Raw genomic sequence first — 13300 nt, 5'->3', positions numbered from 1 at the left:
GTTTATTTTGCAGAGTATTGTATGCACAATTGTGCTGAAGTGGTATCCAAGCCCAGACATTCTCCATTGCATAAAAGGTTGTGAGGTAAGTTTTATTATGTGACCTTTTTTTTTTTTTTGCATTCACATCCAAATGAAATCATATCAGCAAGGCACCAATACTATTCTTTGCCTTTTTGTATTGGAAATGGTGGCAATTAAATGAGCAAATACGGCAACATGTGTTTTGGTTAGATATGTGAACCTTGAATTTGCAAAAGCCTTTTTGTTAAAAGAAGAAATTATAAGGCTAAAATCCTCACTAACATACACACTGTGTACTGTAATGTGCACACGGTGGGAAGGTGGTTAGGGCTCTGGGTTACTGACCAGAAGGTCAGGGGTTTAAGCCCGGCTATCGTCAAGCTGCCACTGTCTGTGTTCCAGTGGCACTGAATCATGTCTGAGCCCAGCTTCCTAATATTGCTGGGATACATGAAAAAAAAATTTCACTGTGCTGTAATGTACATAAAACTACTACGAAAATACTGCAAACTGAGCGCATCCTTAATGTAAAAAAAAGGAATTCCCACAGAAAACTATTTTAGAAGAAACCATCCTACAAATCATCTTTAATAAGGCAGCAAGGAAATGTGGCAGTGATGGCAGCTCACCCGTCACCGTTTTACATTTTTTTATTTGTGCCAAATTGCGAGTCTTTTGAATCAGCCACATTCTGACCCACATTCAGCCACAGGATAATTAATTGGCAGTTCCGTGGAAAAAGTCAGGTCATGTCAGGGAGATGATTTCGAACCCGAAATAAAGGTCACAGGTGTGCCGAGCAACCTTTGGAGCCTGTCAGGGTGGAAATATATACTAACTCTCAAGGGAGACACATATAAGTTTAATAGTCTCCCAATTAAGCGAGGCCTCCGTCCACAGACTCAGGAATACTAACTCGATTTTTCCAGGGTGACATTATTGCAACAGACTCTGTGTGTCTATTTTTGCATGGTGTGGATGTATATGTGTGAATGCTCTCTCTCTCTCTCTCTCTCTCTCTCTCTCTCTCTCTCACTAATCATCATCATCTCTCTCTCGCTCTGTCTCTGTAATTGCACAGGACACATTTATTCTGGGTGCGTGCCATATGCTTGTGATCATTCCGAAGACACGTGTAAACATTGCATTTCATTCAAAATACATTTATTGTGCAAATGTGTTTTTCTCTCACTTTTTCTTTTCTGCAGCCGTTCATGGGTGACAACTACTGCGATGCCATCAACAACCGAGCGTTCTGTAACTACGATGGTGGAGACTGCTGTCATTCCACTGTCAAAACTAAAACGGTGAGTTTATTTTGTGTTGGTTTAAAAATATATCTACTTTCCACAATTTCAAACCAGCTTTTATTTGCTATTTCAACACCATATCCAGGGGGGAAATAAAGCTATTAAAATGCTGTTTGAGGTCACATGACCGTAGGAGGAGCGCTCCGATTCCTTATTGTTCATTGAGCAATGCGTATAATTTATAGCTTTCATTAATGAGAAAATATAGTATTTCCATATGAAAGTTCATTAGATGTAACACCAGCCAGGAATGTGTTTCATTTTGCAGGCCATATATTTAAAATTGCTTACTACAAAAGCCTGGATTTTTTCCTAGTGCACTCAAAATCTTTTTACTTGATCCTCCTCCTTTTAACAATGGAAGAACGACCGCTTTACATCCTGGCTGACAGAAACATATGAACTCGCATGAAGCATGGCTGCTGCTATGCCTTCATTAGAAATAATAATATTAACAAATGAATCATTTTAAACCTAATTTCTATTTTAAAAAAGGATTCTATCAAATAAATCATTGATTCTTCTGACAAGTATATTATAAAAAAGTTGTGAAAAACTACACACTGACATCCTGAATATTTTAAATGACTGCCAAAAGCCTTAACATGACGCTGGTTCTACCATGTTTTGTGGTTTACAATTTTAGTAGTTTCCTCACTTCCCTTTTAGTGGTCTAGTGAATTTTTTGTTTTTTAAAGATCATTTTTTTCCAAAGCAAGAACTTAGGCAGTCTAGGCCAGGATTTATATCAGATGCCTAAAACAATAATCTGCCAGCTGCATTGTTAGTCTGGACAGATTACATATGTTTCAATACAGACTCCACAATGTCACAGCATATATCACATATATGACATCTTCCCTAAGCAATGATGTCAACCATGGTCTTTTCCTCCCAAATGCTCCATCACTAGGGCATAATTACTCTCCCATGAGCAACTGGGAAAACCTGGTGCAAGTGGCTCACAGCAAACAGAAAAGCAACAGTGACACAAAACATCCTAATGGTTCTGTGGGACTTGAGGAGGGCCAGGTCATGATGAGTCGTCGCTGTCCAATAATGTGGGCTGACATTTTGGGCATAAGATCACAGTGTAGGAAGTGACTTTACTTCAAGAAATTCTTTATTATAAATAGGTCTGTCAAATGTACACATTAATAACACATTAACACAAATTCATTTTAACAGCACTCATTTTATTAACACGTGATTAATGCAGCACACATTTGTTTGATCATTTTTTTTTATATATAAATAAAAGAGGTGAAATTAAAACCTTTATCACAACACACATTTATTCATAACGCCTCAGATATAAGAATAAAAAAAAAGACAAAACATTTTTAATCACTAAACATTTGTTTTACTGATGAGCCATTGCACCAAAATCCACCATAAGGCACACATTTGGCAATTAAAACCATTTGTCTGGAAACATACCAAAAGATACATTCAGTGTCCTGATGTTTACTTAATTCTATCTATCTATATAATATAAAATCTATCTATACTATACTATACTATACTATACTATACTATAAATGACTTTGCTTCAAGAAATTATGTATATACTATAATATAGTATATAATTTCTTGAAGCGAAGTAATTTCCTCCACTGTTATCTTATGCACAAAATGTCAGCCCATATAATTTTACTCATCATGACCTGGCGCTCCTCAAGTCCCACAAAACCATTAGGATGCTTTGTGTCACTGTTGCTTTTCTGTTTGCAGTGAGCCACCAGGTTTTCGCAGTTGTTATGGGAGAGTAATTATGCCCTAGTGATGGAGCATTTGGGAGGAAAAGATCTTGGTGTATATATATATATATATATATATATATATATATATATATATATATATATATATATATATATATATATATACATACATACAGTATCTACACCCCTCACATTACAGCAACCATTTTATCCTTTTTACAATACTATAGAAATTAACTTGGATAGCATTTACTGTCCTCTGAAAGTAACTCAATATACAGCCATTATTGTCAAAATAACTGCCAACAAAAGTGAGTACACCCTAAGTGATAACAGCTGTATGTCGTGTAACCATGCAAAGCCACATGTCCTATTCATCATGTTCACGTTTTTGTCTGCTTGACAGGAACACACACATTTTTGTATCTTGTCTCTAATACAGTTCAAATTTGGTGCTCTGAGTACCATTCTCTCATACTGACCACTGGATGTTTAACATGGCACCTCATGGCAAAGACTCTTTGCCATGAGAATTTGAGAATTAGAATTGTTACTCTCCACAAGATGCTGAGGCTATAGGAAGATTGGTTTCACCCTTAAACTGAGTTAAAGTACAGTGGTCAGGAAGGTTTTCCAAGAAGGGTTCCACTCGCAAGGGTCCATCAAAGAAGTTGAGTCCTGGTGTTGTGCGTCAGGTGCAAAAGCTGCTTAAAAAACAGATGCATGAGTGCTGCAGCATTGCTTTAGAGGTTGCAGAAGCAGAAGGTCCGCTTGTCAGAGCTCAAACACCACAAGCTGCAATAAATCGGTATGCATGATCTTTATCCCAGAAGGAAACCTCTTCTGAAGCTGCTCACAAGAAAGCCCACAAACAGTTTGCTGAAGATGACCTGTACAAGAGCATGAATTACTGAAACCATGTCCTGTGGTCTGATGAGACTAAGATAAACTTGTTTGGCTTAGATGATGTCCAGCATGTGTTGCGATGCCATGGTGAGGAGAACCATGTAAATTGTGTCTTGCCTATAGTCAGTAAAGCATGGTGGTGGTAGCATTTTGGTCTGGGGCTGCATGAGTGCTGCTGGTTACTGGGGAGCTGCTGTTTATTGAGGGAGACATGGATTCCAACATGTGCTGTGATATTCTGAAGCAGAACGTGATGCCCTCCCTTTAGAAACTGGGTCGAATGGCAGTTTTCCAACACAATAACGACCCCAAACACACCGCCAAGATGAACTGTCTTGCTGATTAAGCAAAAGGTGAAGGTGATAGAGTAGCCAAGTATGTCTCCAGACCTGAACCCTACTGAGCACCTCATGACGAGAGGTGGAGAAGAGTTATTTGTTTAACATACAGCAGCTCCTTGATGTCATTATGGAGGAGTGGAAGAGGATCCCAACAACAACCTGTGCAGCTCTGGTGAAATTCATACCCAGGAGAATTAAGGCAGTGGTCGATGTTGACACAAAATATTGACATTTCAGACACAGTTTTGACATGTTCATTTAGGGTGAACTCACTTTTGTTGCCAGTTATTTAAAAAAAAATGTCTGTATGTTAAGTAATTTTTTTAAATATAATTATATATTAGTAATTCCCAAATTATTTAAATATTAATTAGTGAAAAAACACAAAGATTACATGATTCTGTGTATTTTTGGACATACCTCGAGACTTGACTTAAATTTATGTAATTATTCCTCTGTACAATTGTTATTTATTCCTCAAATGTTTTGGCTAGGAGACAACTGCCTTTTGGCTCACAATATTCCCAAGGAGACTATCAACAAAAAAGCATATCTCCCTAAATTCTGATAAACAAAAAAAGTGACGTCAATATGGATAAGGTTAGTTGTTGTCAGAACATCTAGTGGCTTTTAGATTTAAAAAACGTTAGTGTAGGGTTTATGACCTCTCTGGATATTGCATGCCCAAGTCTCACCTTGATTGCATTGTTGACTCTTGTTCGTGTTTGTCGTGTTAAAATGCATTATATTTATATAATTAAGATAATAATCACCAGTGAGCAGGAAAGCTGCCTGAAGCATGCAGTCATTATTGTGCCCTTTTCGTGTATTTTCTGTTTTTGTTTGTTTGTTTTTTTTATTTCATTTTCAGTCTCAAGGAATTACTTTTTTTTCCCCCTAAATTATTCACAGACGTGTCTCTGGACAGTCATTTCTGCTATTAGCCAAGGTTGTGATAATTACGTCTCCAAAACAAACCTGCAGCCCAGAAATCATGCATAATGGCTTTTGGTCTTATGAGCTGTTTTTTTTTTCCCGAAACAATTGTTAAGATGCTTGAGGGCAATAAAAATTTTTTTTTTTTTGCACATTTGCTCAAGCACGCATACACTTAATGACTGGAGAACTGTAATAAGGAACATGATGATGGCGGAAAGTTGTCAGCTAGAGCTTGTGGGCCGGAATGAATGAGCCAGATTTATACTTGGGAAAATCCCCTATAGTGTATGTGGACACTGAGAGGGAAACCCTGGGTGTTTCTCAGGGCAATATGAGGCCATTCCTTCTTCCACTGCTCCCTACACAAGAGAGCCCTTGTTCCTCAGTTCCCATATGTGTGCTTTATTTTTTCCTTTTCTTTTTTTTTCAACCTCGGACCATGTCCTGCTGCTGCCCTTCTATGTCCATTTTGACAGATGTGTAAACTTTACAAGAGGGGGCTGCAAACAATGCACTACTATGCTGTTTACACGCAAAGTGACACAAGACCTTACACATGTTTTACTATACTTCTGAAAGTTGGATTTATGCAGGTTTTTTTAAAGCATAGAAAAAACGCCTTTTCTGGTTGTGTTGTTAAAATGGGTGGCTCTTTTCCAGGTGATTCCATTCCCCATGTCTTGTGACACCAAAGAAGACTGTGCATGTCGAGACCCTAATGCACAGGAAAACAATAAAGGGATTCGACACCGTACGCTGGGCTGAGGCTGGGCCACTGGAGGTCTGCCGGTACCCAAACGGGGAAAAAAACAATAAAACAAAAAACCTTTCTCTCTCCATGCTGCTTACTAGAGGGCCATTCCACTCATGCTGCACCCTGACATGCCTGCCGATGAGCCCCTGCCCACTATGGTATGCCGCTTAACAACCAAAACAACACACTACAATATAAAATGCTAAATAGGGTTCAGTTGTGGATGGAAAGTAACGCATTTTAGGAACAAGCTCAATAAAAACAAACAAACCAGAAAGATCATCAGTACAAGCTGGACACAAGCCCAAACTTGACAGTTTTATTGTTTTCTATTCCATAATCATTTTATGTATGGCACAATTGCAGCAAAATAGAATGCAGAAGAGAGAAAATAGGTTCATGCTTTCATTGTTTTGTTTTGTTTTTAAGAGAATCCATTTCTTATTAATATGGCCAACAGGAAGCAGGAAAATAATGACAAGTAAAGCTTGCAGTCTTGAAAATTCCAAAGATGACACTTCTGAGCAATTGATTTAGCTATTCATAAAAAAAAAAAAAAAAATTCTCCCACCCACATCTATAAATTGTCCACTGATAGGTTTAACAACAAATGGTCTGCTACAGCATAGGACAAGTCCAATCCTCTTTAAAGGAGACTAGCACTTCCGAGGCATTTTGACAAGAGGGTTTCAAGAGCCAAAAGCAGCACTGAACTGTGCAAAACATAGGAAACATGACGATGTCTCTCCATGATGCATCGGACGATGTTACAGGGAAGCAATAAATCAGCGAAAAGAAAACCTGTAAATCAGCAAGAAATGTACACACCTGAATCTTAAGAGTAATAATTCTTTTTTTATTATTTGTTTGAAGGAATGGGTTTGTTTAAAGAGACATTCATTCCGTAAAACCAGTTCTAGAGGTGTGTAATTGAGACCAAGAGATCAAGAGAAGGGAGATAAAAACAGAAATCATGGCTGATGGTGCTAGATTTCTTGCTTGAGATCTCTCTACAGAGTGTGTACAAGGTGTAAAACCAATTTTACCTCCTCCTGCCATAATCAAGCTATTAAACACAGATTTATTCTTACTGTATTTATCAGACAGCAGGATTACATATTACATATAAGATTTATATATGCATTATATCTTACATCTAGGATTTTTAACTATATTTAATATATTTGGCCTTATAACATATTGTTTTTAACAAAATCTTACACAATAATAGCGTACTGTCACACCAAGCATAACATACGAAACTAGAAATTTAAAGGTGCATAAAAAGTTTTGTCTGAGAGATACGCTGCTATGAGACCTGCTGACTGATAGTATTGTGCTGAGGTAGATGCAATATGCATATCCTTTATTTGACTTTAGCTAGAGTTGCAGCGTATTTGAGCGTTATTTGACTAAACCAGTTCAAAAGTTATACGGTATTCAATAACAATTATTGACATCCGTTGTCATTATGCCACCCTGACTACAGTATTCCAACTAATTTGACAGCTCTATGAAGTAAACTTTAGACAGAATCACAATCAAATGTATCACAGTTGACCGGTAAAATACAAGCAATGTCATGCAGATGCTCCATAAATCTCTATTTTCAGGTAACCAGAATGGCCATAAGTATGAACCTGGTTAGGGAAGGTCAAAAAATACCCTAAATACACTCAGCAGTAGGTATTATCACAAATTATAATGGCAGTTAGTCCACTTAAAAGTGATTTTTGCTAGATTTTAGGAGTAAACATTATACAGTTACTTATTTGTAAGCATGTACAATTAATTTATTCAATCATTTGTCTTTATTAACCACTTTATTCTAATCAGGCTTGTGATGGATCTGGAGCCTGTCCTGGAAATGTGACAAAACTACACCATGTATATATAGTATACCAGTCTATTCCATAGAATACTTTATCATAGACAGTCCACAAGTTATGTTTTTAGAAGATATAAGGACACCAGATAACCCCAGTGGAAACCATACGGACATGGAGGAAAGAACTCCAAACAGACAGTAGCTGTCATTCCTGAAGCCTGTTTTATCTTCCAGAGTGACATACTGTCGCAAAAACATGGTACCAATTTGTACAAGATTTATTCTAGATGTTCTATTTGTATCTCTGCAATATTGAGCGCAAAAAAAACCCCCAAAAATCAAAAATAAAAACAACTGGTCATAGTTCTCCTGTTAGCATCAGAGATTTTTTGTAGTCAATAGCAAATTAAGTCAAAAGTCAAGTCTTTGCAGTTTGTGTCTACGCATTAAAACAATTGAGAAAAAAAAAGGGTTGTAACGTATAGTCTAAATTTGAAAGTACTCCTAGTACTGTATATAATCAGTATACAGTGTATATATAGATCAATGTTCATTCCTATGAGTTCAGAAACTAATTTCAGGGTTTAATCACATCTTTTTGAAGCGATCAAATGCCATTAAAGGGTTATATTTCAAATATTTAGTAGACTGGCCTGTGCCTGCATTTTAAAGTAATATCTTGTAGTGCTACATGCCCCTTCTATCCATCCGTGTGCACAGTCACAATATGACCTCATCCAGCTGCCGAATGGCACAGAGACATTTATCTTGCACAGCGTCCATGAACCTTGCCCCCCCCCAACACACACACACACACGCGAACACACTGCGGCTTCCTCTTGTGCATCTGTTACTGATAATGTGGGAACAGCAGTAGATGTTGATACATAGCTGCGTAAATGCAGGACTGCACATTCAGCACAGACTGGCTGTGTCAGTTCAGCACATGATCTCGGCAAATACGTTTTTATGGAAATATCTGGAAGTAACTGTGACAACAGAAATAAATGGGATAGATTGTCTTGGGATCGATGTAGTTTGTAGGAAATTTTTATTATGTCTTTGGATTCGGTGGTGCATTCTTAAACTGTATCATTAAAATTCTGTACTGTTTTTTTTTTAAGCATTGACCTCAGTTACTGCACTTGTCCTTGTAAAGTTGTTTGTCAATGATTAAAAAAGCTTACGAAAAAAAAAAAAAAGATATATTTAACATACAAAGGCTGCTATGGTCAGACAGGTAAACTGTACGTGAACTAAAATTCGTAGAGTAGTCCATCAAAATGTAATTCTTTTTGGTCCTTTTTTTATATAAATATTACCACCGAAATGTAAAGGAAAAAAAAAAAACGTAAGAAAAAAAACACTTCAGCTTTATCCCCACTACAGCTAACCTATAGAACAACCCTAGCACTGGTAGAAACCGCATGGTAATAAAAAGAGTGAAAAGACCATGTAGGTAGGGCAGTAGAGTAGTGAGCTACTTTTTTAGCATTCAAACTGTTCTCAATTTATCAGTATACCATGCGATATTAAAGTCTTTATAAATGTGTTTATCCTCAGTGTTAGACTGTATGCTATTGAACGTAATACAAAAATACTGCTGCTTTATTTATATATATATATATATATATATATATATACATACATACATACAAACATACATACATATATATATATATAAAATGTATCACTTGGAGAGAGTGCCTAGGACAAATGCCAGTTCCCATGTATCTTCACGAAGCAGTATCAAAACCGGGTTGCACATCACACTTCTGTTCTTTTTTGCAGTAAATGTTTGCTTTTATTTTCTGCCAAAAAAGATATGTATAGCTTGTATTTTTATTTTTCTTTAAAGCCATAAAAGTCTACATTGAAACAAGTGAAGCCTGATGTAAATGTCTGAAGAGAAACCATTTTCTACTGTAAAGTCAACAGGATCCTTTTGCTGTACCTCATGCTTGGAATGTTTGCTGCTTCTACTTATTCAGTATTTGAGTAATTTAAGTCACTTAGCAATATACAATGTTGTAAATAATATAATTATTTATTAAGAATGTGGTTGCTTTTTTTTAATTTATATTTACACAGTGTTCATTTAAGTTATTTTTGTATGTCTCTGATGTAAACATTACTTGGTGTTATTAAAAGTTTGTGAGTTTCCCCCTCTTCCACTTTTTCACTCTCTCTCTCTCTCTCTCTCTCTCTCTCTCTCTCTCTCACTCTATCTCTCTCTCCGTCAGTTTTAAACAGACTGAAGGAATGACCCGTCTCGACAGAAATGTTGCTCGTCTTTAAGTAAAATGTTATAGAAATGTCAGATGGGAAAAGCTGCACAAAGCTCCCCTTTTGCGCCATTGAAGTCTCGACCTGTTTTAAATTCAACGTGCGTATTCAATTGGGGGGGGAATATTCGAGGGCGCGTCGGTTTCCTGTGGCCGCTTTACAGACATCCACTTTGAAAAGATCAGGGACTGAAGGTTTTCATGTGATTTAATGTAAATTCTTGAAAACACACGAGAAAAGCAGAGGAAGGCTGAAGGCGGATTAGCAGATGATATTTGGCTGCATATAGACCTAGACAAGCCCTTGTGCAGTTTCCCAGAGTGAATCGAACCTCTAACAATCATTGGACTGAATTTTATGCCTTTCTTTTTTTCCCAGATTAGGTTATCGATATATTTTAGGTTTTATTTATTGAAATTTTAAGTATGCGTTCTAACAGTTTTAACAGTACCAAAAGTAAGGACATAGTAACTTGGGGTGTCTTTAAGGCCATTTAAGGCATTAAACCAATTATCAATTATGTTCATTTGTCTTTACTGTTGGTTAAAAACGTGAAGAGCACATATAAAAAATTATGTCATTCAAACGCACTCCACAGATTAGTATCCAAAGACTCTCAAATAATTAATGCTAAAAGTCTGCTTTGAGCTCATGTTCTCATAACTTCAAATAACAATAGATTAGGTGATGTCCACATATTGATATTTCTATATTTAAAATTATTTAACAAAATGACAGATTTTAAAATGTAACAGTCAAACCAACATGTTTACATCAATCAAGAGGAAATACTTCATGCCCTTGTGTTCAACATCATGTATGCAAAATCTTATAATAAAATTTTTTTATTTAAGATTTTTTTTAAGGATTTAAAAAAATCTATATGCAGTATATTACAAAAGTGAGTATACCCTTCACATTACAGCAACCGGTTTATTATATGTTTTCAAAGGAAGAATACTATAGAAATGAAACAGATATATTTTAGAGCAGTCAATGTGCAGCTTTATAGCAGTACAGGTTTACACAGCCCTTATTGTCTAAATAGCTGGCAAAAAAAGTGAGTACACCCTAAGTGAACGTTAAAACTGTGTCCAAAGTGTCAATATTTTGTGAGTACCATTGATATCTAGCACTGCCTTAATCCTTCTGGGCATGGAATTCTGGGATCATTTTCCACTTTTTATTTTAGATGATGGAATCCATGTTACACTCAATTAACTGCAGCTCCCCAGTAACCAGCAGCACTCATGCAGCCCCAGACCATGATGCTATCACCACCATGCGTGACTGTAGGCAAGACAGTTTTCTTGGTTCTCCTCACCAGGGTGTCGCCACACATGCTGGACACCATCTGGGCCAAACAAGTTTATCTTAGTCTCATCAGACCACAAGACATGGTTCCAGTAATTCATGGTCTTGGACAGGTGTTCAGCAAACTGTCTGTGGGCTTTCTTGTGAGGCAGCTTTAGAAGACACTTCCGGCCATGCAGACCGACTTGTTACAGTGTAGGCGTATGGTCTGAGCACTGACAAGCGGACCTTCCACTTCTGCAGCAATTATCCAACCTCTAAAGCAATTATGGCAGAACTTATAATAACTCGCATAATTTTTTTTGTAGATTCTGCACCTGACACACAGTACAAGGACTCAACGTCTTTGATGGGCCCTTGCGAGGTCTGTTCAGCGTGGAACCCTTCTTTAAAAACCTCTGTATGACCCTGACCACTGTAATGTAACTCAGTTTCAGGGTGTTACTGATCTTCTTATAGCCTCGGCATCATTGTGGAGATCAACAATTCTAATTCTTAATATTCAGAGAGTCTTTGCAATGAGGTGCCATGATGAACATCCAGTGGAGAGACATTCAGTATGAGAGAATTGTACTCAAAGCACCAAATTTTAACTGCTCTAATAAAATATATGCCAATGTGTATGTTCCTGTCAAGCAGACAAAAACATGAAAATGATGAATAGGACATGTGGCTGTGCATGGTAACATGACATACAGCTGTAATCAATTAGGGTGTACTCACTTTTGTTGGCAGTTATTTAGACAATAATGGCTGTATATTGCGTTATTTTCAGAGGACAGTAAATCTGTACTGCTATACAAGCTGCACATTGACTACTCTAAAATAAATTTCTATAGTATTGTCCCATGAGAACATATAATAAAATGTTTGCTTTAATGTAGGGGGTTTACTCACTTTTGTGATATACTGTGACATTTTTTATATTTATTTAATTTTTAATAATATAAACATGCATTATTTAAAGAAATCATTTTGCCCTGTTATTGGAAAAAAAAGCAATGTGCCAAAGAGCTGCAGCTTTTCCTCCTGTCTGGTTGTGGCCATACAGGTTGCAATGCAAACATTTAGAATTGTACCTCTTCTTTTCATTAGCACTGGTCTTCAGAAGCACTGGTTAAAATTTCTGAACCCACTTTTATCCCCCTACACATGGATGCACTGGTTCCGGCACCATTCTGTTTCTGTTTGTCTTGTTGTTTTTAGCAATAAACTCACTACTATCAACTGTCAGTTTTCCATATCGATTCTTGGTGTGTTGATCATGTTTCATTGTCATTTTTTCCACACCTCGGATATCTTCTGTATTATATTTTTTCAGAAATTCTTTGAACATTATGAATATTAAGGACATTGACATTATTTTTTTTATATGTATTATTTAGACAATAAACACTGGTTCAGTAAACATAAATGGTATGCTTGTGCTTAATTATACAATTATTTCAATAATATTTTCTTTGTTTTACATGTGCAAAATTTATTCATTTTGTCAGTTTTCCTCAGCGTTAACCTTTTGACCATGGCACCATGTGCATAAAACATGTAAAAGCTCCTCCCACTTTTGTCCTTTGGCCATCATTACCAGCCCAAGTAACTATGGATTCCTGTAGTTCTCTATTTAGCCATAGATCCATGGTTTATTATAAAACCTATCACAGATATACTAAATAGCATTTATATACAGCAGGTATGTTTTAGACCATCAGTGGGATTTTCTATACATATTTTATACTTCAAGTATGTTTAAAAACAATTACTAATGCTATAATAATGATGAAATATATTCAGAATAATGGTGGTGTACAGTATAGAGAATAAGAATTATCCAATTATGCCAATACATGGTGTCCGAATAAGCAAAATTCAGACAGTAC

At 36.5% G+C, this 13300-nt stretch overlaps 1 protein-coding gene across 2 annotated transcripts in view; it reads left to right on the top strand.

Annotated features, from left to right (window-relative positions):
• pappab (pregnancy-associated plasma protein A, pappalysin 1b) overlaps window positions 1–11870 on the top strand; it is a 66113-nt gene extending 54243 nt beyond the window's left edge. The window contains exons 20-23 of one of the 2 annotated variants that reach the window (XR_006924766.1): window positions 14–85; window positions 1233–1331; window positions 5902–6153; window positions 9682–11870. Coding sequence is in view for 1 of the 2 variants with exons in the window: in XM_046842407.1 (XP_046698363.1) it covers window positions 14–85; window positions 1233–1331; window positions 5902–6006 (276 nt within the window). In the remaining variant the exon portion in view is untranslated. Of the gene's footprint in view, window positions 1–13; window positions 86–1232; window positions 1332–5901 lie in introns of both variants that reach the window. The other variant, XM_046842407.1, reaches the window with a different exon arrangement.
• The last annotated feature ends 1430 nt before the right edge of the window (window positions 11871–13300 follow it).

Source organism: Silurus meridionalis, chromosome 27, assembly GCF_014805685.1.
Source record: "Silurus meridionalis isolate SWU-2019-XX chromosome 27, ASM1480568v1, whole genome shotgun sequence".
Taxonomy (NCBI): domain Eukaryota; kingdom Metazoa; phylum Chordata; class Actinopteri; order Siluriformes; family Siluridae; genus Silurus; species Silurus meridionalis.
This window is presented reverse-complemented; position numbering and strand designations above follow the sequence as displayed.